The sequence below is a fragment of the Theropithecus gelada genome, chromosome 8, assembly GCF_003255815.1.
Source record: "Theropithecus gelada isolate Dixy chromosome 8, Tgel_1.0, whole genome shotgun sequence".
Classification (NCBI taxonomy): Eukaryota; Metazoa; Chordata; class Mammalia; order Primates; family Cercopithecidae; genus Theropithecus; species Theropithecus gelada.
In genome coordinates this window covers 36,984,743-37,008,837 of record NC_037676.1, presented here as the reverse complement: position 1 = coordinate 37,008,837, position 24,095 = coordinate 36,984,743, and the positions used below count along the sequence as shown (strand labels likewise).

Genomic DNA, 24,095 nt, shown 5'->3' with positions numbered 1-24,095 from the left:
AAATTTTAACTTTTTTTTTTTTTTTTTTTTTGAGACAGAGTCTTATTCTGTAGCCCAGGCTGGAGTACAGTGGCACGATCTTGGCTCACTGCAACCTCCGCCTCCCAGGTTCAAGCAATCCTTCTGCCTCAGCCTCCTGAGTAGCTGGGATTACAGGCACCTGCCACCACGCCCAGCTAATGTTCACATTTTTAGTAGAGACGGGGTTTCACCATATTGGTCAGGCTGCTCTTGAATTCCTGACCTCAGGTGATCCACCCGCATTGACCTCCCAAAGTGCTAGAATAACAGGCTGAATCACTGTGTCTGGCCTACATCTGATTATCTTTAAGACATCTGATTGATATTAATTATACTGCATATTCCCTAAAATATAAAAACCAATGGTGATGAGTTTGGAACTTAATTTGAATAAATTTTTGTTTAAAAGATTTTTTTTTTTTTTTTTGAGACAGAGTATCGCTCTATTACCTGGGCTGGAGTGCAGTGGTGTGATCTCGTCTCACTGCAACCTCTGCCTCCCGGGCTCAAGCAATCCTCCCACCTCAGCCTCCCAAGCAGCTAGGACTATAGGCACGTGCCACCATGCCCAGCTAATTTCTGTATTTCATTTTTTTTTTTGTAGAGATGGTGTTTTGCCATGCTGCCCAGGCTGGTCTTGAACTCCTGGGCTTGAAATCTGCCTGCCTTAGCCTTCCAAAATGTTGGAATTATAGGCGTGAGCCACCACACCCATCTTTTTTTTTTTTTTTTTTTAGAGCCAGGGTCTTGCTCTCTTACTCAGTCTGGAGTGTCGTGGCACAACCACAGCTCACCACAGCCTTGAACTCGTGGCCTCAGGTGATCTTCTTGTGTTGGCCCCCCAAGTAACAGGATTACAGGTATGAGCCATTGTGCCTAGCCTCTTAACTAGTTCTTTTTTTTTTTCCCTTGAGATAAGGTCTCATGCTGTTGCTCAGGCTGGAATGCAGTGGCGTCATCTTGACTCACTACAGCCTTGAATTCCTGGGCTCAAACAATCCTCCTGCCTCAACCCCCAAGTAGCTGGTCCTACAAGTGCTACTACACTCAGCTAATTTTTTGTAGAGACAGGGTTTGGCCACGATGCCCAGGCTGGTCTCAAACTCCTGGACTCAAGCAATCTGCTCTCCTTGGCCTCTCAAAGTTCTGGGATTACAGGCATGAGCCATTGCACCTAACCTTAACTGTTTTAAAACAATTTCAGACTTTCAAAAAATAGTAGAGTCCTAGTGTGTGCTTCACTCAGTTTTCCCAAATGTTCACATCATGTATAATCATAACGTAATCATCAAAACCAGAAAATTAACAACACTATTAAATAATCCATGGATCGTCTTAAAATTAAGCCAATTATCCAAGTAATAACCCCTTTTCTGGCCCAGGTTCTAATCCTAGATTCTACATTTCATTTAGTTGTCATGTCTCCTTAGTCTCTTCCAATCTCAAACAGTTCCTCAACCTTTCGTAAGCTTGACACTTTGAAGAATACTGGTCATTTCAGTTTGCAGAATGTCCCTCAGTTACATTTGTCTGGTGTTTTCTGTTTTCTCTCTCTCTCTCTCTTTTTTTGGAGATGGAGTCTCGCGCTCTGTCATCCAGGCTGGAGTGTGATGGCGCAATCTCAGCTCACTGCAACCTCTGGCTTCTGCGTTCAAGCGATTCTCCCGCCTCAGCCTCCCGAGTGGCTGGGATTACAGTTGCCTGCCATAATGCCTGGCTAATTTTTGTATTTTTGTAGGGATGGGGTTTCGCTATGTTGACCAGGCTGGTACCAAACTCCTGAACTCAGGTTTTCCACCCACTTCAGCCTCCCAAAGTGCTGGAATTATAGGCGTGAGTCACTGTGCCTGACCTGGTGTTTCCTCATTTTAAGGTCAAGGTTATTGTTACTTTTACTCAGAACTCCAATGAGGTAATGTTGTGCCCCTCAGTGTATCATATATGCTATCAAAATAGTGATGTTCACTCTGGTCACTTGATCAAGATGATGCCTGCCAGGTTTCTCCACTGCGAAATGACAATTTTCCTTTTGTAACTAATATTTCAGGAGATGAACAGGTATTTAAGACAATCAAGGAAATCTGATTATGAACTGAATTTGAATAGCAAGGAATTATTTCGGTTATAAAAGAAAATATCTGCATTTTTTTTTTCTTTTTTGAGATGGAGTTTCATTCTTGTCACCCAGGTTGGAGTGCAATGGCACAATCTCGGCTCACTGCAACCTCCACCGCCTCCCAGGTTCAAGAGATTTTCCTGCCTTAGCCTCCTGAGTAGCTGGGATTATAGGCATGCGCCACCGCACCCGCTAATTTTGTATTTTTAGTAGAGATGGGGTTACTCCATGTTGGTCAGGCTGGTCTTGAACTCTCAACCTCAGGTGATCTGCCCATGTCAGCCTCCCAAAGTGCTGGGATTACAGGCGTGAGCCACTGCACCTGGCCCCAATAGCCGCATTTTTTTAAGAGATGCATAGTTTTTAGCATATATAGGGTGATATGTGTTTTTTTAATTCAGAAAAAGAAGAAATAAACAGATAAAGCAAACATGGCAAAATCTAGAACTGTTAAAATCTGGGTGAAAAGTGTATAAGGTATCGCTGTAACTTGGGTATTTGACCCTCCCAAATGCAGGTTGAAATTTGATCCCAATGTTGGAGGTGGGGTCTGAAGGGAGGTGTTTGGGTCATGAGGGCAGACCCCTCAAGAGCAGATTAATGAGGAGTGTGGGGGTGTGAGTGAGTTTTCACTCTATTAGTTTCTGAGGAGCTGGTTGTTAAAAAGAGCCTGGCACCTCCCTCCCTGTCTTGCTTCCTCTGCCATCTAATGCCTGCTCCGCTTTGCCTTCTGCCATGAGTAGACATGCCTGGGATCCTCACCAGAAGCAGACGCTGGTGCCATGCTTCTTTCAGCCCAATAAACCTGTTTTCTTTACAAATTACCCAGCCTCAGGTTCTCCTTTGTAGCAACACAAAGGGACTAAGACAGGTATTCACTGTAATTCATCTCTCTACCTCTGTATATGGTTTGAATCTTACTTTATTACCAGGCCATTATGTGAGATAAGGGAGCAATATAAATAATCAGGGGAGAACCCCATGACTTCCACAGAAAGAAAAAATGGCAAAAGGTGGGAGAGAATTTCGAGGCTTTGTAGGCTGATTTTATCAGCGAAGGTTGAGGCTGCAGTGAGCCATGATTGCACCACTGCACTCCAGCCTGGGTGGCAGAGACCCCATCTTGAAAACAAACAATGAGGCCAGATGCAATGGCTCATGCCTGTAATCCCAGCACTTTGGAAGGCCAAGGAAGGAGGATCACGTGAGGTCAGGAGTTCAAGACCATCTTGAGCAACACAGTGAAGGAGACTTTGCCCCTAAAAAAATAATTACCATTTAACTGGGTGCAGTGATGTGTGCTTGTAGTCCCAGTTACTTGGGAGGCTAAGATGGGAAGACTGCTTGAGCTGGGAGGTCGAAGCTGCAGTGAGCTGAGATCGCACCACTGCACTGCAGCCTGGATGACAGAGCAAGAACCTTTCTCAAAATAAAATAAAATAAAATAAAATAAAAATAAAAATAAATAATTGCATGGAGCAAAGACTATAGTACGCTGCTATTCATGTATAAAAAAGGAGACAAGGCTGGGCGCAGTGGCTCACATGTGTTATCCCAGCACTTTGGGAGGCTGAGATGGGTGATCACCTGAGTTTGAGACCAGCCTGGCCAACATGGCGAAACCCCATCTCTACTAGAAATACAAAAATAACCGGGGGTGGTGGCACACACCTGTAGTCCCAGCTATTTGGGAGGTTTCAGCATGAGAATTGCTTGAGCCAAGGAGGTGAAGGCTGCAGTGAGCCGAGATTGCACCACTGCACTCAAGCCTGGGTGACAGGGTGAGATTCCATTTCAAAAAAAATAAAAAGAAATTCTGAAACTACTTTATGTGCATATTAAATATGAACAAGGTCAAGTATGGTGGCTCACTCCCAAGACCCTGGGAGGCTGAGGCAAGATGATGGCTTGAGCCCAGGAGTTTCAGAACAGCCTAGGCAACACAGTAAGACCCCACCTCTAAAAAATTAAAATAAAAAAACCCAGCTAGGTGTGGTGGTGTGTGCCTGTGATCCCAGCTACTCAGGGGGCTGAGGCAGGAGGATCGCTTGAGCCCAGGAGGTTGAGGCTGCAGTGAGCCAGGACTGCATCACTGCATACCGGCCAGAGTGAGACCCTGATCTCTATAACAAAATAAATAAAGTATATTGTGAAATAAAGTAAATATATTGTAGATAATTATCTATCTAATTATTCACATTTCCCACTGTTGGAAGAAGATGTTACAAATAAGGAAAGGAAGAAGGCTGTCATCCCAGGTATCAATATAAATTGTTATGTGTGTACATGCAGGTTTGTACATACACATGTGCATTTCCTATCTCTGACCACTGAGGGAGTCTAGAAGCAATGACGCCTAGTAATAGCACACCTAACACCTAGCTATTAATTTCTATTTGTTTATTTACTTCATTACTTAAAAAAAATAAGGAACGCTTCACGAATTTGCATGTTATTCTTGCACAGGGGCCACGCATCTTCTCTGTATCATTCCAATTTTCGTATATGTGCTATACGGAAGTGAGCACCTAGATGTTAATTTCTAAACAATATGCTCCAATCAAAGGAACCAGGGCTCAGTGAAGAAGTAGGCCTGGGGCAAAGAAAATATAAAATTGGCCAGGAACACCTTTTGATGCCTCAAAGTAAGAAAAAAAATTTTTTTTTAAAAGATGCAGTTTATTGAAAAAACACAAGAACCAACTTCTTGAAGAAGCTCCTACTTGCCAAAGCTGGAATAATTTAAACAACAAAATAAGGTATTGGATTACACTCCCTGGAATAAAGTAAATATATATGAGTCCATACTGATACAAATAATAAATTAAATAATGGAAAAGGGAGAGAGGAAATAGAAAATCATCAAACAACACGATCATAATTGTTGCAGACAATATCCGCTGATGGGTGCTAAAATTAGTGGACATAAGTATAAAAACAAACAAGATATTTGCATAGATAGACTCGATGTACTTTTGCTGAAGACATTTGTTAAGTATAAAGGGAAAGACAGTAGCTTTTTACAGTGGAGAAAGCTAGCAGAATCGCCTTAACCAAATTATCATGGTCAACGTAACCAGTAAGACCTACTGACATCACGAATCCCATGAGATGATGCTATAAGACATTGTTTCTGTGTTATTCTTCCCCAAACTGCCTAACTTCAATCTTATCATGAGAAAATATCAGACAAATCCTCACTGAGGAATATTCAACAAAATAACTCATTAAAACACTTAAAAAATATCATGGTCATGAAAGATAAACAATGGCTTTGGAACTGCAACAGACTAAAGAGAATTAAGTGTGAGTGGAAAAAGTGGTAAAATCGAAAGAAGGTCTTTCTTTAGTTGTGCTGATAATATTTACCAATGTTAATTTCCCAGTTTTGATAACTGTACTACAGTTTTCTAAGATATTATCATTAGGAAAAGCTTGATGAGAAAAAAACTTATTTTTGGCAACTTTACTGCAAGTTTAAAATTAGTTCAAAATAGAAAGTTTTAAAAAACTATATATATGTATATCAAACAGCTGGAGCTCATAGGAAGGAACAGAATTTCCTGCACATTCTGGAAGAATCTAGTCTGAGATGGGGGTAAGGCAGTGGCAACAGACTGAGATGTACACCTAATTCTAGACTGACAAGGCTAATGATGGCAGTTCAAAGTAACCCTGCATCCATATGATATCCAATACTTTACATACCTCGATCATGTAGGGCTAACAAAACCCGTTCATACAAGCAGGCTCTGTAGAGGTCTCCAGGAATAGGTTTTCCTGCCCAGCAGTCAAGTTCCAGCTTCTCGGGGTCAGGGGCGTGGGGATCAGGCTCAGCTAGAATATACCGATAGCCATCTTTGTTAAACGGGTGTTCCAAGGGGTAGCCATGAGGGGGAAGGCGCTGAGCAGAAAATAAAGGGTCACTGCAGAAAGGAAAAAATAAAATCAAGAAACTAAAACCCCCTCTAACTCAACTGCATTCAACTGTGTAAGAAAGTCCTCTGGTTTATTAGATTTCAGCTAGAATACATGCAACTTCACAGCAAATACTTCTCATTACTCAAATAGATAACTCTGCCCTCTTCAGGCAAAACAAGGAAGTGAAAAGGATTAGCTTTATTGAGCAAGGTAGTTTTGGTCAAATTACTTGCAGATTGTGGGTATCTTCCCGGTGGTCTATTAAGCATGAATTGATGTCTATGAAACTGAGCTGGTACATCATGGGGTGGAAGGGAGAAGAGGAATGGGGGTGATTAGGGTGATATTCTTCAGTGTATTGATTATTATAAAGTAATGAACAGAAACTCAGAGACATAAGCACTTGCTATCTTGCTAATCTAAGTAAATAACTTGTGCAGTGAGCTGAGATTCCGTCACTGCACTCCTGCCTGGGCGACAGAGCAGAACTCTGTCTCACAAAAATATATAAATAAGTAACCTGGATTTCATTGTCTCAATATTAGGCAAAGGGAAGGGAAAAGGCATGAGAAGGGAGAAGCAGAAAGTTAAGCAGCTAACATTCAACACTGGTTTCATTCCCTCCCCACCTATCCTTTCTCAAGTTGCCTTAACAGAACTTCACTCCCTAGGTTCCCCAGGCTTATCATGACAGAAGACGCTGTCCTTGTTACTACTATAAATTTTGCACTAACAAATGTATAAAACATAATACTTAAACTTGGGTTTGTTTTTTGAGACAGAGTTTCGTTCTTGTCGCCCAGGCTGGAGTGCAATAGTGTGATCTCAGCTCACTGCAACCTCTGCCTCCTGGGTTCAAGTGATTCTCCCATCTCAGCCTCCCGAGTAGCTGGGATTATAGGCATGTGCCCCCAGGCCCAGCTAATTTTTTGGTTTTTTGTTTCAGTAGAGATGAGGTCACCATGTTGGCCAGGCTGGTCTCGAACTCCTGACCTCAGGTGATCCACCTGTCTCAGCCTCCCAAAGTGCTGGAATTATAGGCATGAGCCACTGCACCCAACCTGGGATTACTATTTTTGTTTGTTTTCGAGACGGAGTTTCACTCTGTTGCCCAGGATGGAGTGCAGTGGCATCATCTTGGCTCACTGCCACCCGCCTCCCAGCTTCAAGCGATTCTCCTGCCTCAGCCTCCCAAGTAGCTGGGATTACAGGTGCTCACCACTACGCCTGCCTAATTTTGTATTTTTAGTGGAGATGGGATTTTGCCATGTTGACCAGGCTGGTCTCAAACTCCTGGTCTCAAGTGATCCACCTGCCTTGACCTCCCAAAGTGCTGGGATTACACACATAAGCCACCAACGCCCGGCCTCCAACCTGTGGTTATTTTGCCCCTCAAAGTGCTCAAGGTTTGGAAAATAAATCGACAGGCTTTTAAACCTTAAACCCTTGAGCTCTTTTCCCTTAGCTGGACTTTCCCAGCACCAAATAATACTTAAACAGTGAGGTGGGGTGGGGTGGGCACTCTCCCCACCTCCGGGCCTTCTTGGTGGTCCCTGTGGTCCCTCCATCCTGCTGTTTACGCTTGGCTCCTCGTCCTTTTCCGCTGCTTCCTGCTGCAATTCCCCCTTTGAAGAGAAGGCAGATCACTTTCAATGAGCCATGAGGGAAGCACCATGTGGATACTGAAATTCCATGGGGACCAACACACCCAGTGTGCATTTGTGTAACACCACAGGAGGATTTCCTTCCAAAGACATATTGGATTTCACACTGGTTTTGAAAAAATCTACTAGGCATCTCACAGTCCCGGAACACTGGGTTCTGGCAATAAGCTCAAATGAATCCAGCACTAGTGATGGTCAGATTACAGTTTCAACTTTTGTTCGTAATAAACTGCAACTATTAGTATACTTTCTGAGGGTGTGACACAAATGCATTTTCACTCATTCAGATCCCAAACACCCTCAGCTAGAAAGAATGAAAACAACTGTATGGGTACATTTTTTTTCCATCCAAATTAATATAAACACCCATAAAGAGAGACTATCCTCACTGTAAGTCGATGTTCACTTGCTTGAACTACACAATATAGTCCATAAACATCATAAAGGCACAATATCTGCTAAAGCATTGAACTTGAATATCCAACAAGACAAAATACATCCAACATGGAAAACAGAAACAGAAGTACTAAAAAGGTGTTTCTCTCCAGTACTGCTAGATCTCCATCGTGGTTGCACATGACACAAATAAGAAAGAAGGCTTTCAATTTGCTAGGCAAGTTTTAGTTCCATACCCATTCGTCAATACAACATTTATTAAGATTATGCCAATGTACTAAAATTCAGGTTAGATTAACCTGGTTTGTGGAACTAAAAGCAATTAATATGAATAGACAATTTACGTATTTTATACAAAAAATTTAGCTACATACTAAAGCCACAAGGAATATTACCTTGTGTATTTCTGAAATAGGTACTTTGAAAATTTTGTCTGGTTCAAATTCCTCTCAATTAGTTTTATTTTTCCTTCTTCCAGGAAATGTCCCTGAACTGCAGGAAAACACCTTTACGTAAACAACTGCAGAGTACTAAATCTTAATTTGGGGCAAGCTTGGGAATTATCAGCAGTTCTGCTGCAATAAAAAGGATCAAGACATTGAAGGTGGGTCATATTCTGCATATACAGGACCAGACTTATGCAGAATTTCCTTTGATGAACACCTCAGATGTTATTCTATTTTTCATAAAAGATTTTTATTTATTTATTTATTTTTGAGACAGAGTCTTGCTCTGTCGCCTACGCTGGAGTGCAGTGATACGATCTCGGCTCACTGCAAGCTCCACCTCCTGGGTTCACGCCATCCTCCTGCCTCAGCCTCCCAAGTAGCTGGGACTACAGGCACACGCTGCCACGCCTGGCTAATTTTTTGTATTTTTAGTAGAGACAGGGTTTCACCGTGTTAGCCAGGATGGTCTCGACCTCCTGACCTTGTGGTCCGCCCACCTAGGCCTCCCAAAGTGCTGGGATTACAGGCGTGAGCCACCGCACATGGCAAAAGTTTAATGTTAAACTGCTGCAATGTCATCATCTCTAGTTTAAGTCACTGTAATCAAAAAAAATTACATTTTTGTTTTTGTTTTTTCGAGACGGAGTCTTGCTCTGTTGCCCAAGCTGGAATGCAGTGGCATGATCTTGGCTCACTGCAACCTCTGCCTCCTGGGTTCAAGTGATTCTCCTGCCTCAGCCTCCCAAGTAGCTGGGATTACAGGTGCCTGCCACCATGCCCGGCTAATTTTTTTGTATTTTTAGTAGAGACGGGGTTTTGCCATGGTGGCCAGGCTGGTCTTGAACTCCTGGCCTCAGGTGATCTGTCTGTCTCGGCCTCCCAAAGTGCTGGGATACCATGCGTGAGCCACCTTGCCTGGCCAGAATTACATTTTTAACTGTTGTTTGCATTTTAATTATTTTAAGAAGTTTCAGATCCATCCAGAACAGAGCAAACAATACAAAAGAGGGGTAGCTGGCCATGTTAGGCAGAATATGACAACATACAAGCTCTTAAAGACTAACATTAAACTCAACTACTGTTTCATATTAAGTGCTATTGCCGCCATTTTCACAATGCTTCAAAATTATGTAGTTTTAGCTTCTACCACAGCTCAGCAAAAAGCATTTTCCAAACCACAAAATACTTAAGTCTGAGAGGCTGAAAGAAGACAGTGGAGGAATTCACCTCCAAAAGTGGCTCCACCTGTAAGAACAGAAGTGGCACCATGTATTTGTCAAATTTTAACAATTAAAAGGGGAAAATATGTTGTAAAAAGATAAACAACACACTTAGCTATTTCCAACCCATCTTAGAATATTAGTAACAGTAGAAACGATCAGCTATTTAAGTCCTACCACTCCAAAAGACAGGTTAATGATGCCATGTATCAGATGAACAGCTAAAATCTCTCAGCCACCCCAACCCGTATTAGATAACCATTAGTAACGAGAGCTTTTCCCATTATTAGAAGGGTTAACAGAAGAACAAGCTGTATTCGGTGGTTAATATAGAAATGCTATCACATGAATGAGCTGAAGTTTCAGGGCAAGAAAAATTAGAAGATGGGCACAGGAAATCTGTTAAAAGTAGCAACTGAATAGCAGAAAAAGAGTGGAGAGGAGCTGAATCTTTCTAAATTTAATGTTAGTTACAAGGATACAGATATGCCGGGCGCGGTGGCTCACGCCTGTAATCCCAGCACTTTGGGAGGCCGAGGCGGGCGGATCACAAGGTCAGGAGATCGAGACCACAGTGAAACCCCGTCTCTACTAAAAATACAAAAAAATTAGCCGGGCGTGGTGGTGGGCGCCTGTAGTCCCAGCTACTCAGGAGGCTGAGGCAGGAGAATGGCGTGAACCCAGGAGGCGGAGCTTGCAGTGAGCCGAGATCGTGCCACTGCACTCCAGCCTGGGCGACAGCGCGAGACTCCGTCTCAAAAAAAAAAAAAAAAAAAAAAAAAAAGGATACAGATATAAACACAGCAAATCTGACCTTGAAATGGTTCCTTGTTTTATGCTAAGCCTGTCTGACTCAAGAGCAAACTGTGTTGTAAAGTGACAAAAAGTTCTCCTCTATTACCATCTGCCAAATCCTTGGCTAGCTCCTAAAAATTGAGCTTGAACTATAAAAGCATCTTAGTAAGTATCCAGGTTAAGAGTCAACCCAAAGAAAGGCCAATTCTAGGAACAACTGGATTCAATAGCTTCCAAATATTTCAGCAATGAGATATGTAAACACTTACCATTTAGATTCCCACTAGTAGACACAGCACTGCTCTGTTTTTGGTTGTCATAAGCAGGACCAATGTTACTAAGGTCCTGCAAAAATATATCCAATTAAAATAGGAGTCTACATAAGTCAGTCAATCTGGATGCTCATAAAACAAGAGAAATTCTAACAGAATGGGAACTAAAATTGACTTTTTTTTTTTTAGATGGAGTCTCACTCTGTCGCCCAGTCTGTAGTGCAGTGGCACAATCTCAGCTTACTACAACTTCTGCCTCCCAGGTTCAAGCGATTCTCTTGGTTTACCCTCCCGAGTAGCTGGGACTATAGGTGCACACCACCATGCCCGGCTAATTTTTTTTTTTTTTTTTTTGAGACAGACTTTCACTCTTGTCGCCCAGGCTGGAGTGCAGTGGCACTGATACTGGCTTACTGAAACCTCTGCCGCCCAGGTTCAAGCGATTCTCTTGCCTCAGCCTCCCAAGTAGCTGAGATTTACAGGCGCCTGCTGTCACACCCAGATAAATTTCTGTATTTTTTAGTAGAGATGGGGTTTCACCGTGTTGGCTAGGTTGGTCTCAAAACTCCCAACCTCAGGTGATCCACTTGCCTTGGCCTCCGAAAGTGCTGGGATTACAGGCGTGAGCCACCATGCCCAGCCTAATTTTTCTATTTTCAGTAGAGACAGGGTTTTACCGTGTTGGCCAGGCTGGTCTTGAACTCCTGACCTCAAGTGATCTGCCCGCCTCAACTTCCCAAAGTGCTGGGATTACAGGCGTGCGCCACCATGCCAGGCCTGAAGTCGACAATTCTAAACAATGAAGCTTGCAGGGTCCCAAACTTGGGTGTTTTGTGGACCAGCAAGCACTCTTGCAAGTATGCGTGAGGCAGGCCAAGTGTAAGGACCAGAATAGTTTCAGAATGGTGATAAGTGGCAATTAATCAATCAACCTGGGTAGAGGCACGAGAGGGCACAGGGCAAACCAGAGTGCCTAAGCCCCATTCACTCAGCTCCTGTGGGAATTCAGGCCCCATGTAGTCAGATGTTTTCATTTTACAAGACAGAAATCTAAATTTCTATGTGAAATCTTGCATTTTTTTTTTTTTTTGAGAGACCGGTCTTGCTATATTGTCCAGGCTGGTCTCGAACTCTTGGACTCAAGCAATCCTCCTGCCTCAGCCTCCCAAAGTGCTAGGATTACAGGCATGAGCCACTGCACCGGGCTGAATCTTGCATTTTCAAAGCTGGCAAATAAAACGTGTAAAGACACAGCTTTAAGATTTGACATTCTGACTGGCCAAATGTGAACCCTGCTGTTGAACAAAAAAACGGCAATTTTCATTTGCCTGTTATGTTAGATATGCAACACAAATTCTTCATAACAAATTATTTTAACAACAAAGAATGTTTTTAAGAGCAAAATTTGAGATGTCAGAAAGATTAGAAGTAATTTGAAATAGCATTTTTTACATGTTACAAGTGAGGAAACTAAAGTTAAAAAAAAGTGATTTGAAGAAATTCATAACATTTTGGAGAAGACCCACAACTAAAACACTGTAAGACACTGATCTCTTGGTTGAAGGTGAGTACTCTCGTATCAGTCACTATTTTTTTGGAGTCCACGATACTATGCGCATGTAATGGCAGTGTGTTATGCGGCAAATATACACATGTAAACAGAACCTGACTCCCTATCCCCAAGTGGCTTAAAATCAAAAAGTAAATATAAAACATATTAATGTACCTGATCCAAAAGTCCAAATTTGGGGTAATCTTCTTCTGGGTCTTTACTCCCTGGATCTGGGTGTTCCTTTACTAAGAAAACATCTCTTTCTTTACTCTAAAAAGAAGCAGTGTTTTACTATTAATGAACATTTTATACTTAAAAGTATGGAATGAATAATCAACCACCAACTCCAAAAGTCAGTTCCTAGGTGTAGTGTCCAAAAAAGATAGTATTGTTTTTCCTTCTAAGAAATAATCCGTTACCATCAAAGAATTCAAACAGAGAAAACACGAAGAGTGCCCAAGTTTTTCATAATCCTCACCTATCCTTCTATCTCACAAAGATAAGCACTGTTAACAGCTTGCTGTTGACTTCTCCACAGGTGTTCTCTTTAATTTTAAGGACAATATTGCCCATAACATTTTTTTTAATAGAAGAAAAGAAATGGTCTCTAATTTCAATACAAAATTATTCTTGCAAAAGTACCGTGGACAAAAGTTTCAATACATAAAACCAGGTGTATGTGGGCAATGTTCACATAAGACACAATATGCATCTCACTGATTCTGTGTCCAAAAACTATTAAAATTCACAATTAGCTGTATCTCACACTCAAAGATATAACATTAAGTTGTTTTAATTTTATCATTTCACAGTGAGACGATAAAATATTATTTAATTCTTACAAAGAACAATGGTTTCTTAAATGTCAAGTCTAATCAATTGTAGTCTACTTACCATTGTTTTAACAATGTTATTTGGCCAAGTCATTTTCCCAGGTCTCTGTCTGGTTGTCATGCACTCCCAGTATTTATCAATAAATGGTATAATATCCTAATTTTAAAAATAAATTAAGACTATTACCACTGCAGTCAAAAATATGCTGACAAAGAAAGAAAACAGCATTTTTCAAAGACCTTGTTAGAATCAAGAGAAAAATCCATGTTAGTTTTTTCCCCCCATGATGTTATACAAGGTTTACATGTTTGTCTTTTAATCACTGAATATTTCATTGTATACACACAATATACAGATTATGGGGATTTCCACAAGTAGAAACAAACCTTAGCCATGTGGGGCTTACACTCCAGTTGGAGGGAAAAGCTCTGTCACAGTCCCTTGGTTATCAATTAGAAGATGACTCCCAAATTATTCTCTCTTGAGCTCCTATTTCTACCAGCTGAGACATATCTATCTGGACATCCTAAAGGGACCTCAAACTTCTTGTGACTAAAATGGAACTTGGTATCTTACCTCATAAATCTGCTTTTCAGATTTCTATTCTTGCTCCCGATAACTTAGAACCAGTAATCACCCAAATAAGCTAGATACAATAAGAGCTGTCCTTGACTCTTCTCTCACAATTTTTTTTTTTTTTTTGAGACAGAGTCTCGCTGCCGCCCAGGCTGGAGTGCAGTGGCCGGATCTCAGCTCACTGCAAGCTCCGCCTCCCGAGTTTACGCCATTCTCCTGCCTCAGCCTCCGAGTAGCTGGGATTACAGGCGCCCGCCACCTCGCCCGGCTAGTTTTTTGTATTTTTTAGTAGAAACGGGGTTTCACCGGGTGAGCCAGGATGGTCTCGATCTCCTGACCTTGTGATCCACCCGTCTCGGCCTCCCAAAGTGCTGGGATTACAGGCTTGAGCCACCGTGCCCGGCTTCTCTCACAATTTTTATACCTAAACAGTCACCAAATAAATTTTAAAATTTCAGAAATGTCATTCCAATCAGGCCTCCCTTCCATCCCCACTGCTGTGACTGTGGCTCTCACCAACTCCTGCTTACATGACTGAAACGACTTTTGACCTTCATCTTCTGGCCTCCTATGCAGATAATCTTCTAAAGTTCCACCACCAGAGTTAGTTCCATGAAAACTAAATCTTTACTAAAAGGAACCAGGGGAAGTACAAAGAAAGCCTGGAATATTTTGTTATTCCAGAAAGTAAGGAAGAGTTCAAAAATGGATGGGGGCGTATCAAAGAGTTTCAGGAGTCAGTCCAATAGGGCTACAATGGTTGAATCTGGGACAATCTGAGGGTCAGAAATAAAAAAAATGCAACAACATTTGCAAGTGTGGGCGCAGTGGCACACGCTTGTAATCCCAGCACTTTGGGAGGCTGAGGTGGGCAGATCACTTGAGGTCAGAAGTTTGAGACCAGCCTGGCCAACATGGTTAAACCCTATCTCTACCAAAAAATACAAAAATCAGCCAGGCATGGTGGCATGCGCCAGTAGTCCCAGCTACTCAGGAAGCTGAGGCAGGATAATTACTTGAACCCAGGAGGCAGAAGTTGCAGTGAGCCAAAACATCGCACCACTGCACTCTAGCCTGGGTGACAGAGCCAGACTCCATCTCAATTTAAAAAAAAAAAAAATTTCCAACAATGGACACATTGATTTTTTTAAAAAATCCACAGTGATATTTCCAAGGGAAAAAAAAGAATGAGGGGAAGTTATTTACAGAAGACTTGCAACTGAAGAATGTATTCTGATTTACAACCACTACTCTAACAACTGATTCAGGGTTGGATAATCAATGGTGGCTAAAATCACTAGTTGAAAGGAGTAGGAGAATAAGGTACTCACATAATCTCCATGTATGGCTTAAGGATTACTTAGCACAAAGATAAAAATGCTCCCTCCTTAACCAACTACTCAAATTTAGGATCACTAATAATAAAACAAACCAATATCTTATATACCTCCTGATGTGGCGGTCTAAAAAACACACGATACCTATATAATCTTGCCAAAAATGTTTAACACATGGCCAGGCACAGTGGCTCACAACTTTAATCTCAGCACCTTGGGAGGCCAGGGCCAGTGGATTGCTTGAGCCCAGGAGTGTAAGAGCAGCCTGGGCAACGTAGTGAGACCCGTCCCTATTAAAGAGGAAAAAAAAAAGTTTAACCTGAACCTAATCATGAAGAAACAGTCAAATGCAAATTGAGGAATATCATGCCAAACAACTGTCTAAGCACTTTAAAATTTTTAATTCATTAAATAAATAAATAAAGGAGCTGGGTGTGTTGGTTCATGCCTGTCTTCCCAGAGCTTTGGGAGGCCAAGGCAGGAGGATCACTTGAGCCCAGGAGGTCAAAACCAGCTGGGCAACATAGTGAGACCAAATCTCCAATAAAAAAATTTTTTAATTAGCTGGATGTGGTAGCATGAGTGCAGCTGCTCGGGAAGCTGAGGTGGGAGAATAGCTTGAACCTAGGAGGTTGAGGCTGTAGTGAGCCGTGACTGTGCCACTGCACTTCGGGCTGGGTAATAGAGCAAAACCCAATTGAATAAAGGAATTGTTTTATTAATTGATTAGAGACAAAAGAGTCATTACAACTAAATGTAATGGGTGATCCTAACCAGATCCTGGATGGAGGAAGAAGCTATGGAAGAGGATATTATTAACACAAAAATAATCCTGAGAAACTACAAATATGAACTGTAAATTAGTAGTACTGCACCAATGTTAAATTTCTTTACTATGATCATTGCATTGTGATTGTATTAACAGAATATTGGGTAAAATATACCTACAAGGTAGTCTCATACAGCTTAAAAGAAAAACAGAGATAGGGGGAGATAAAACAAATGTAGCAAAATGTTAACTGGCAAATCGAAGAAGAAACAGGCCAGGTGCAGTGGCTCACACCTGTAATCCCAACAACTTGGGAGGCCGAGGCGGACGGATCACTTGAGTACAGGAGTTCGACCAGCCTAGGCAACGTGGCGAAACCCTGTCTCTTAAAAAAAAAACACACACACAAAAATGAGCTGGGTGTGGTGGCGTGCACCTGGAGTCCCAGCTACTCGAGAGGCTGAGGTGGGAAGATCACCTGAACCTAGGAGGTCAAGGCTTCAGTGAGCCATGATGGTGTCACTACATTCCACCTTGAAAATTTTCAAAATAATTTTGGAAAAAATAAACTAAAAATGGGCCACGCGCAGTGGCTCACATCTGTACTCCCAGCACTTTGAGAGGCCAAGGAAGGTGAATTGCTTTAGCCCAGGAGGTCAAGGCTGCAGTGAGCCATAATCACACCACTGCACTCTAGCCTGGGTGACAGAGTGAGATTCTCTCTTAAAAAAAACAGAACAGGCCAGGTGCGGTGGCTCACACCTGTAATCCCAGCACTTTGGGAGGCCAAGGCGGGGGATCATGAGGTCAGCTGGAGACCAGCCTGGCCAACACAGTGAAATCCTGTCTCCACCAAAAATAGAAAAAATTAGCCAGGCATGGTGGCGCAAGCCTGTAATCCCAGCTACTCGGGAAGCTGAGGCAGGAGAATCGCTGGAACCCAGGAGGCAGAGGATGCAGTGAGCTGAGATTGCATCACTGCGCTGCAGCCTGGACAATAGAGCAAGACTCCGTCTTGAAAAAAAAAGAAAAAAAGAACAAGGTAATCACTGAATCCACTGTCATATATTCATTAAAAACTGGGAAGAAAGTACTTGTTAGGGAGTATATTTAGAAGTTCCACCTAACTCTTTAGTATATTGCAATTACATTAATTCCACCTCTACCTTATCTTTGGAGAACATTGTCTTCGGATGTTCATCCTGTGTTCGGGACTGCCATGTCAGGTTGGCCAAAGCACTAAGGCACATTTCCTTCAAGTCTATCAAAAACAAAAAGGAAGAAACAGTTATCTATAGTACTATATCTCTATTACCAAGGGAATAATTAATAAGTGGTCCAGAAAATAACAATTACAGCAGCAAAATGGAGTCATCATGTGACCTGAAATGGGCAACTGCAATTATTCAGAGCTAAACCCCAACTGAACTTATACCAGCTACTAGGCAAAGGTCTCCTGATTCTGCTAAGCCCAGATCCCTTTTCTTTTCCAGTGCATAATCATCTTCTAATACTCCAGAGTTTGTTCTTACTTGCTTGCTTCCGGAGGAAATAGGTATTCCCACTGTGATGGCAGACATTGCAGTGAAAACTGTAGTTGGTCATGAAAGGTAGACAGGATCTACAGAAGAGACAAATTATACAAATTAGTGAACTTGTGAATACACACACTTCTTCTTCTTCTTTTTTTTTTTTTTTTTTTTTAAGACAGGGTCTCACTCTGCCACCCAGGCTGGAGTGCAGTGTTACAATCATAGCTCACTGCAGACTTGACCTTCCCTGGCTCAGGTTGATTCTCCCACTTCAGTCCCCCAAGTAGCTGGGATACAAGAATGAGCCACCATGCCCAGCTAATTTTTGTATTTTTTTTATGGAGTTAGGCTTTCACCATGTTGCCCAGGCTGTCCACTTCTTTATGAGAAGTTAACATGCATCCATTCCCCTCAGTGACAGGTAAATTAAAATGTTAATATGTTAACATAGTCTTAAAATGTAAAAAGGTTGTCAAAACCAAAACAGGGCTCATATTCTTAAAAATACCTGGATTTTTCTGTCACAAAAATTAATAAGACTTTATCCATTATACTGGACAATTCGGCATCCAGAAGGTTCTCACTTGTTCTTACAAGGTATCTTGTTAGTTTATTTTTTGAGCACCTAAAAAGAATATGCCAGGCCAGCTGTAGAAAAGGACAAAGTAGTCTAAGGTGTATCTCTATGGTGTCAATGATGTGGTTGGAAAGGGCAGGCAGAATGTAAGAAAAAATGAATTAAAAATGTAGATAACTAGGCCAGGCGTGGTGGCTCATGCCTGTAATCCCAGAACTTTGAGAGGCCAAGACGGGTGGATCACCTGACATCAAGAGAAGACTTGCCTATTTGAAGTCAAGAGAGGAAGAGGCCAGGAGGGGAAAGACAATATGGCAGACATGGGATGCAACAGAGGAATCAACGCATTTGAGGAAACATGGTAGTGATTGCACAGGGTGACAGGAAAAGGACAGGAGTTTAGTCTTGCAAAGGGCAAAGTAACAGAAGGACAGAAGACTTTTAGTATAAATGGCTTAAGCTAGAAGAGAAGAAACCAGAACAAAGGTTTATCTTGGACTCTGAAACTAGCTTAGGGTATCCTCAGAGAAGACTACCAAGCATTTACCAACTATTGTTACCCTCATGGAATTAAGAAACATTCTTACAAATGTTAAGGCTGAGTTTCCTTACCTTCACTTCTCTGTAGAACCTCTTCTGTTAAACAGTTTATTGTGAGAAACTCATTTACAGAAGGCAAAGCCTCATACTAAAGATAGGTAGGTAAATAGTTATTTTAATTCAAACACAAACAGGTGTAAAGAGCAGCCTTTTTCATACCCTGCTAGCTGACATTCTCTATCTCAGTTGCAAAAGATAATCCATCCCACCTAACTGGGCTTTATTTTTTTTGGGGGGGGTACAGGGTTTCACTCTGTTACCCAGGCAGGAGTGCAGTGGTACAATCATGGCTCATTGCAGCCTCAACCTGCGGCGCTTAAGCAATCCTCCCACCTAAAACTCCTGAGTAGCTGGTACTACAGGGGTGCATCACCATGCCTAGCTCATTTTTTCTATTTCTCATAGAGACAGGATCGCACTATGTTGCCTAGGCTGGTCTAGAACGCCTGGGCTCAAGTCATCCTCCTGTCTCCACCTCCTAAAGTGCTGGGATTACAGGTGTCAGCCACCATGCCTTGCCTTTTTTTTTTTTTTTGAGACAGAGTCTCACTCTGTCGCCCAGGCTGGAGTGCAACCTCCGCTTCCCGGGTTCAAGTGATTCTCCTGCCTCCTGAGTAGCTGGGACTACAGGTGTGCAACACTGCACCCAGCTAATTTTTGTATTTTTTTTGGAGACGGGGTTTCACCATATCGGTCAGGCTTGTTTCCAACTCCCGACCTCATGATCAGCCTGCCTCGGCCTCCCAAAGTGCTGGGATTACAGGCGTGAGCCACTGTGCCTGGCCCCCGCCCCCTGCTTTTTTTAAACTTGATACCACGGATAGGATCTAACTGGGCTTTAGATACAACTTTTCAAGTTCGGTTACAAACTCTTGTCTCCAAAGCTACCAAAATTTTGAACTGTGATTTGATTTTTCCTTGAATTCCTCCCAGTTATCTCACTAGTAAATTTCCTTTCCTAAACTGTCTATCCAAACAAATTCTTCCGGCAAAAGTGGCCCTATCTTAGGCCTCTCTAAGAGACCAGGCTCACTTAGCTAGTGTGTTTTCCCAACAGGTGTTGCTACCAAGATCAATTATTTCTTCCTGATCCTTCAGTATTTTTCTTTCTTTTTAAAAACACTCTTTCCTAAATCACAAGTCACATGTTAATTGAGACATCAGCATTTCTAAAACCCATTTTAACCTTTTAACTAGAAAGTATACAACGGATTATAAAGGAAAGCTGGGTGTGGTGGCTCATGCCGGTAATCCCAATACTTTGGAAGGGTGAGGCAGGAGGATTCCTTGAGCTCAGAAGTTCGACGCTGCAGCAAGCTGTGATCCTGCCATTGCACTCCAGCCTGGGCGGCAGAGCGAGACCCGGTTGCAAGAAAAAAACAAGAAAACACACACATATGCAGCCTTATTTTTATATAGTCTTATATAAATGTATTAGTATAATATAGACCATAAAGAACATTACAAAGAGCGAGCAGTACAGTTATTCCAATAGACAGGAGTCGGTATAAGGAAAAAAGTCTTTCATTCTCAATCACAATATTATTTTAATTCACTAGAAGAGGCACATGATTGGAAATAGCTTTGCTGAGGAGAGCAGACAACATACCTAAAGGAGTAAGTCAGCAGCAATGAGAAAGGAAAAAGAGGACGGTTCAGGCATAAAGAGCATGGGTCATCTCAAATTTGGGACAACAGGCTTTATCCACATATACACTAATTCTTTCTGAAAAATCCAAAACACCAACACAAGGTTTATATTGTCCTAAATTTGTTTATATAACAGTTTGTAATTGCATTTTTTTTGGTCTCCAAACCAGGTTGTAAACTCAAATGGAGGGACAATACCCACCATTGTATCTATCAGGGCTGTGCAGATAACATGCTAAGGGAATTAAAACAATCCCTGATTCAACATCCTACTTGCTGAATAGGAGTCAGGAGACATAGGAAATACTTCGCATTTATTTTGCCCAGAAACTAACTGTTGAGCATGTTCAGATTTATTTTACCGAGTAATTCTTACAAAAACTATGAAAAGTACTCACGAGGTATCTATGCCAAATGTGTCAGCCGTGAACCATTTTGTACAAATCCCACATTGCAGCTCTACTTCACCCAACTGTCGGCCATTCTCTTCATCCACGGAGCCCGCCTGAGTATCCATCACCTCTGACGTATCCCCAGCACCTTCCTGTGTCAGAGCAATTCGAGAATCAAATCAGTTGACTTGAATGTATTTTACTTTATTTTATTTTTTTAAGAGACAAGGGTCTCCCTATGTTGCCCAGGCTGGTCTCAGCCTCCCAAAGTGCTGGGATTACAGGCATGAGCCACCGTGCCTGGACTGAATGTATTTTTGATTCGCTTAAAAATTTAAGAACAAGGCCGCGTGCGGTATCTCAAGCCTGTAATCCCAGCACTTTGGGAGGCCGAGGAGGGAGAATCACCTGAGGTCAGGAGTTGGAGACCAGCGTGGCCAACATCGTGAAACCCCGTCTCTACTAAAAAAAAAAAAAAAAAAAAAAAAAAAAGTAGCTGGGTGTGTTGGCAGGTGCCTGTAATCCCAGCTATTCGGAAGGGTGAGGCAGGAGAATCGCAGGAACCCGGGAGGAGGTTGCAGTGAGCCCAGATAGCGCCACTGCATTCCAGCCTGGGCGACAGAGTGAGGCTCCGCCGCAAAAAAAAAAATTTAAAACCAAACCCTATGTTGTCTTGCAAACAACTAAAAAGAAATACTTACTAGTGTATCTTTTCCATTAGATGATTCTGTCTCCAAACCACCGCTTACATCGACCAAGTTTGCCTCCCTATAAGATAATGAAAGAGCTCAAGCAAGAATTCTCAATACAAACAAACCTCAAAATACCTATTCCCAAAAATGATGATCAAATTACAGTCGAACTTCATATTCCTGCAGCTTTTTCAGCTACGCCTGTTCTCAGACTGGATGCCCAAGGTATTGTCAGGATATTGAGAAGGTGGACAAGACAGTAGCGGACCTACGGAGCACAGGGACGCCTAATCAGCTTTTACAGACAAATCTACCTGGGTTAGAGTTGGTCCTGGGAGAGGTTCAAAGAGAGGCAGCTCTCCCACCCTGTTTTCAGAGTGACCGTTACTTCTTCCAGTCTGGCACTGCAAAAGTAGTTTGTTTGTTTTTTTTTGTCTGGAATATGTAAAGGCCTCCCGTTAAAGAGTGAGCTACCAGCTTCCTGCCGGGGAGCAAGAGTCAGTGATAATGACAGGCGCCTCAACTCCCACCGCCCGTGAAAGGTGCGGAAGGGGCGTTATCTGAGATATTCTTGAGAGAGGACGGGCCAAGCTGCGCAGGGGCAGGGCGAGCCATTGGCGGCTGGGCCTGAGTTCGCAGGGGGCGGGCGGCAGGGCTCCAAGAGCCGCGGAATTCGCGAGGGGCGGGCCTCCCTCCCGCGTCCTCCTCTGGCCGCAGGACCTCTTACCCGCCTTCAGCCTCGCCGGAACTGGGCTCAGCTGTCGGAGGAGCAGAGGTCCCCTCTCCAGGAGGAGCGGCTGCTCCCGCTGCCACCGGCTTCATCTCCCCCTCTTCTGCAGCTGTTGCATTTGCGGCCGCTCCTGGGCCAGGCCCGGCACCCGCTTCCTGGCCGGGTCCTGCTCCCGCCGCCGCCATCACGGCCACCCCTGGACTTCTCGCGAGAGTACCCTCTCTTCTCGCGCGCGTTGTTGTGAGACGCTGTAGTCTTCAAACAGGAAAAACTCGCGGTGGGTCCACTGCCTGCCTGAGGAAGCCTAACTACACTACCGCTTTAAGGCCAGTCGCGCGGGCAGAGGTGGGCCGGGCCTCCAAGCCTGCGGTGGCCGCTGGCCTGGCACGGGGAAGGCGGAGGAAGCTAGATGGTTGGTAGGACTCCCTCTAGGACTTCCTTTGGAATCAGGGACGGATGCAGCGTATTTTCGTGGCTACGACTGGATATCCCCGCGTAGAGGAGGAGCTTTGAGAGCGCTGGCCGTGCCACCGAACACTCCTCACCACCGAAAGTGGGAAACGTCTTCCTTGGAGACTAGCACTCCCTGCCCAACCCGGATGGAATTTGGTTTTCTGCGCAGGGTCGCCCCCTGGAGCCCGTTTCCAAATGACCTTCAGAGGGAAGGGAATCTAGGGAGGCCGATTCCAGGGGCGAGGGTGGAGGACCCAGGGCGGGCAGCAGAGGATCGGTGTGGGCACCAGAAGCGGCTTGCCGCTTCCTAGTGTGAGAGGTGGAAAGCGAAGCCCGGGGGGGTGCCGGGACACTCGGAATGTAGACAAGTTTGGTGCCCAGCGAAAGGAAGAGGTGTGGACTGAAAGTACGAACTTGCGAAGTCATCGACAGTAGCTGGTGGCTGGCATCACTGGAGTGAGTTGAGTCTTTCAGAGCCATGGTTTCCAAACTGGAGAATGCAAAGCTCTGAGTGTTGCGGCCAGGAACGTTTTCAGGACACCAATGTTTATTATCCTATATCCTAAAATGTTGCCTAACAATAGACTCTTCTCCCGCTTTACACAAGAAGGGCGCACCCCTCGCCAATCCTCACTCCAATCTTACAATGATGTGTCCACCAATAGGGTAGGAACGTCCGGGCCACTGAACGCCATGGAAAATATGTAGATACTGATTTCCCAATTGGTTCCCAATTATTGGTTTTCAACAAAATTGAAGAAAGACCTGAGTTGCCAGGTGACATTTTAAAATTGGTGATAAAAACTAAAATCAGGTGTTGGTACTCCAAAGAGATGGTACTCCAAAGGGATGCTTGCTCTAAGTATCTCCTCCCAAATACATATTATTGTAGCAGTTTTAACATATGGTCGCAAAATTGTGTGTTTTCTTGTTGTTTTGTTTTTTCTTTTGAGAGAGTCTCGCTCTGTTGCCCAGGCTGGAGCGCAGTGGTGCGATCTTGGCTCACTGCAATCTCCGCCCCAGGTTCAAGCGATTCTTTTGCCTCAGTCTCCCGAGTAGCTGGGATTACAGGTGTCTGTCACCACGCCCAGCTAATTTTTGTATTTTTAGTAGAGGCAGGGTTTCACCATGTTGGCCACGGTGGCCTCCAGCTCCTGATCTCAAGTGATCTACCCTCCTCGGCCTCCCAAAGTGCTGAGATTACAGGTGTGAGCCACCGCGCCCAGCCTTTTTTTTTTTTTTTTTTTGGAAACAGAGTCTGGCTTTGTCGCCCAGACTGAGTGCAGTAGGGCGATCTCAGCTCCCTGCAACCTCCACCTCCCGGGTTCGGGTTGAAGCTATTCTCTTGCCTCAGCCTCCCCAGCTGCTGGGATTTCAGGCACGTGCCATGATGCCCGGCTAAGTTTTGTATCTTTACTAGAGATGGGGTTTCACCTGTGTGGTTCAAGCCTGTAATCCCAGCACTTTGGGAAGCTGAGGCAGGCAGATCACCTGAGGTCAGAAGTTTGAGACCAGCCTGGCCAACATGGTGAAACCCCATCTCTACT

At 43.4% G+C, this 24,095-nt stretch overlaps 1 protein-coding gene and 1 non-coding gene across 6 annotated transcripts in view; both read right to left on the bottom strand.

Annotated features, from left to right (window-relative positions):
* Positions 1–23,354, bottom strand: part of ASH2L (ASH2 like, histone lysine methyltransferase complex subunit) — a 38,887-nt gene extending 15,533 nt beyond the window's left edge. The window contains exons 1-11 of one of the 5 annotated variants that reach the window (XM_025395063.1): positions 22,093–23,354; positions 21,375–21,441; positions 20,680–20,825; positions 17,963–18,079; positions 17,455–17,543; positions 17,089–17,183; positions 13,301–13,396; positions 12,581–12,676; positions 10,852–10,927; positions 7,590–7,683; positions 5,846–6,063 (exon numbers count right to left, since the gene is read on the bottom strand). In XM_025395063.1, coding sequence (XP_025250848.1) covers positions 5,846–6,063; positions 7,590–7,683; positions 10,852–10,927; positions 12,581–12,676; positions 13,301–13,396; positions 17,089–17,183; positions 17,455–17,543; positions 17,963–18,079; positions 20,680–20,825; positions 21,375–21,441; positions 22,093–22,280 — 1,282 coding nt within the window. In that variant the 5' untranslated portion in view covers positions 22,281–23,354. Of the gene's footprint in view, positions 1–5,845; positions 6,064–7,589; positions 7,684–10,851; positions 10,928–12,580; positions 12,677–13,300; positions 13,397–17,088; positions 17,184–17,454; positions 17,544–17,962; positions 18,080–20,679; positions 20,827–21,374; positions 21,442–21,679 lie in introns of those variants that run through there. The other 4 variants (XM_025395066.1, XM_025395064.1, XM_025395067.1 and 1 more) reach the window with 4 other exon arrangements.
* LOC112630817 lies at positions 4,559–4,665 on the bottom strand. Its single transcript, XR_003120954.1, has one exon. It is a non-coding gene; the product is annotated as a U6 spliceosomal RNA (small nuclear RNA).
* Positions 23,355–24,095: the final 741 nt, after the last annotated feature.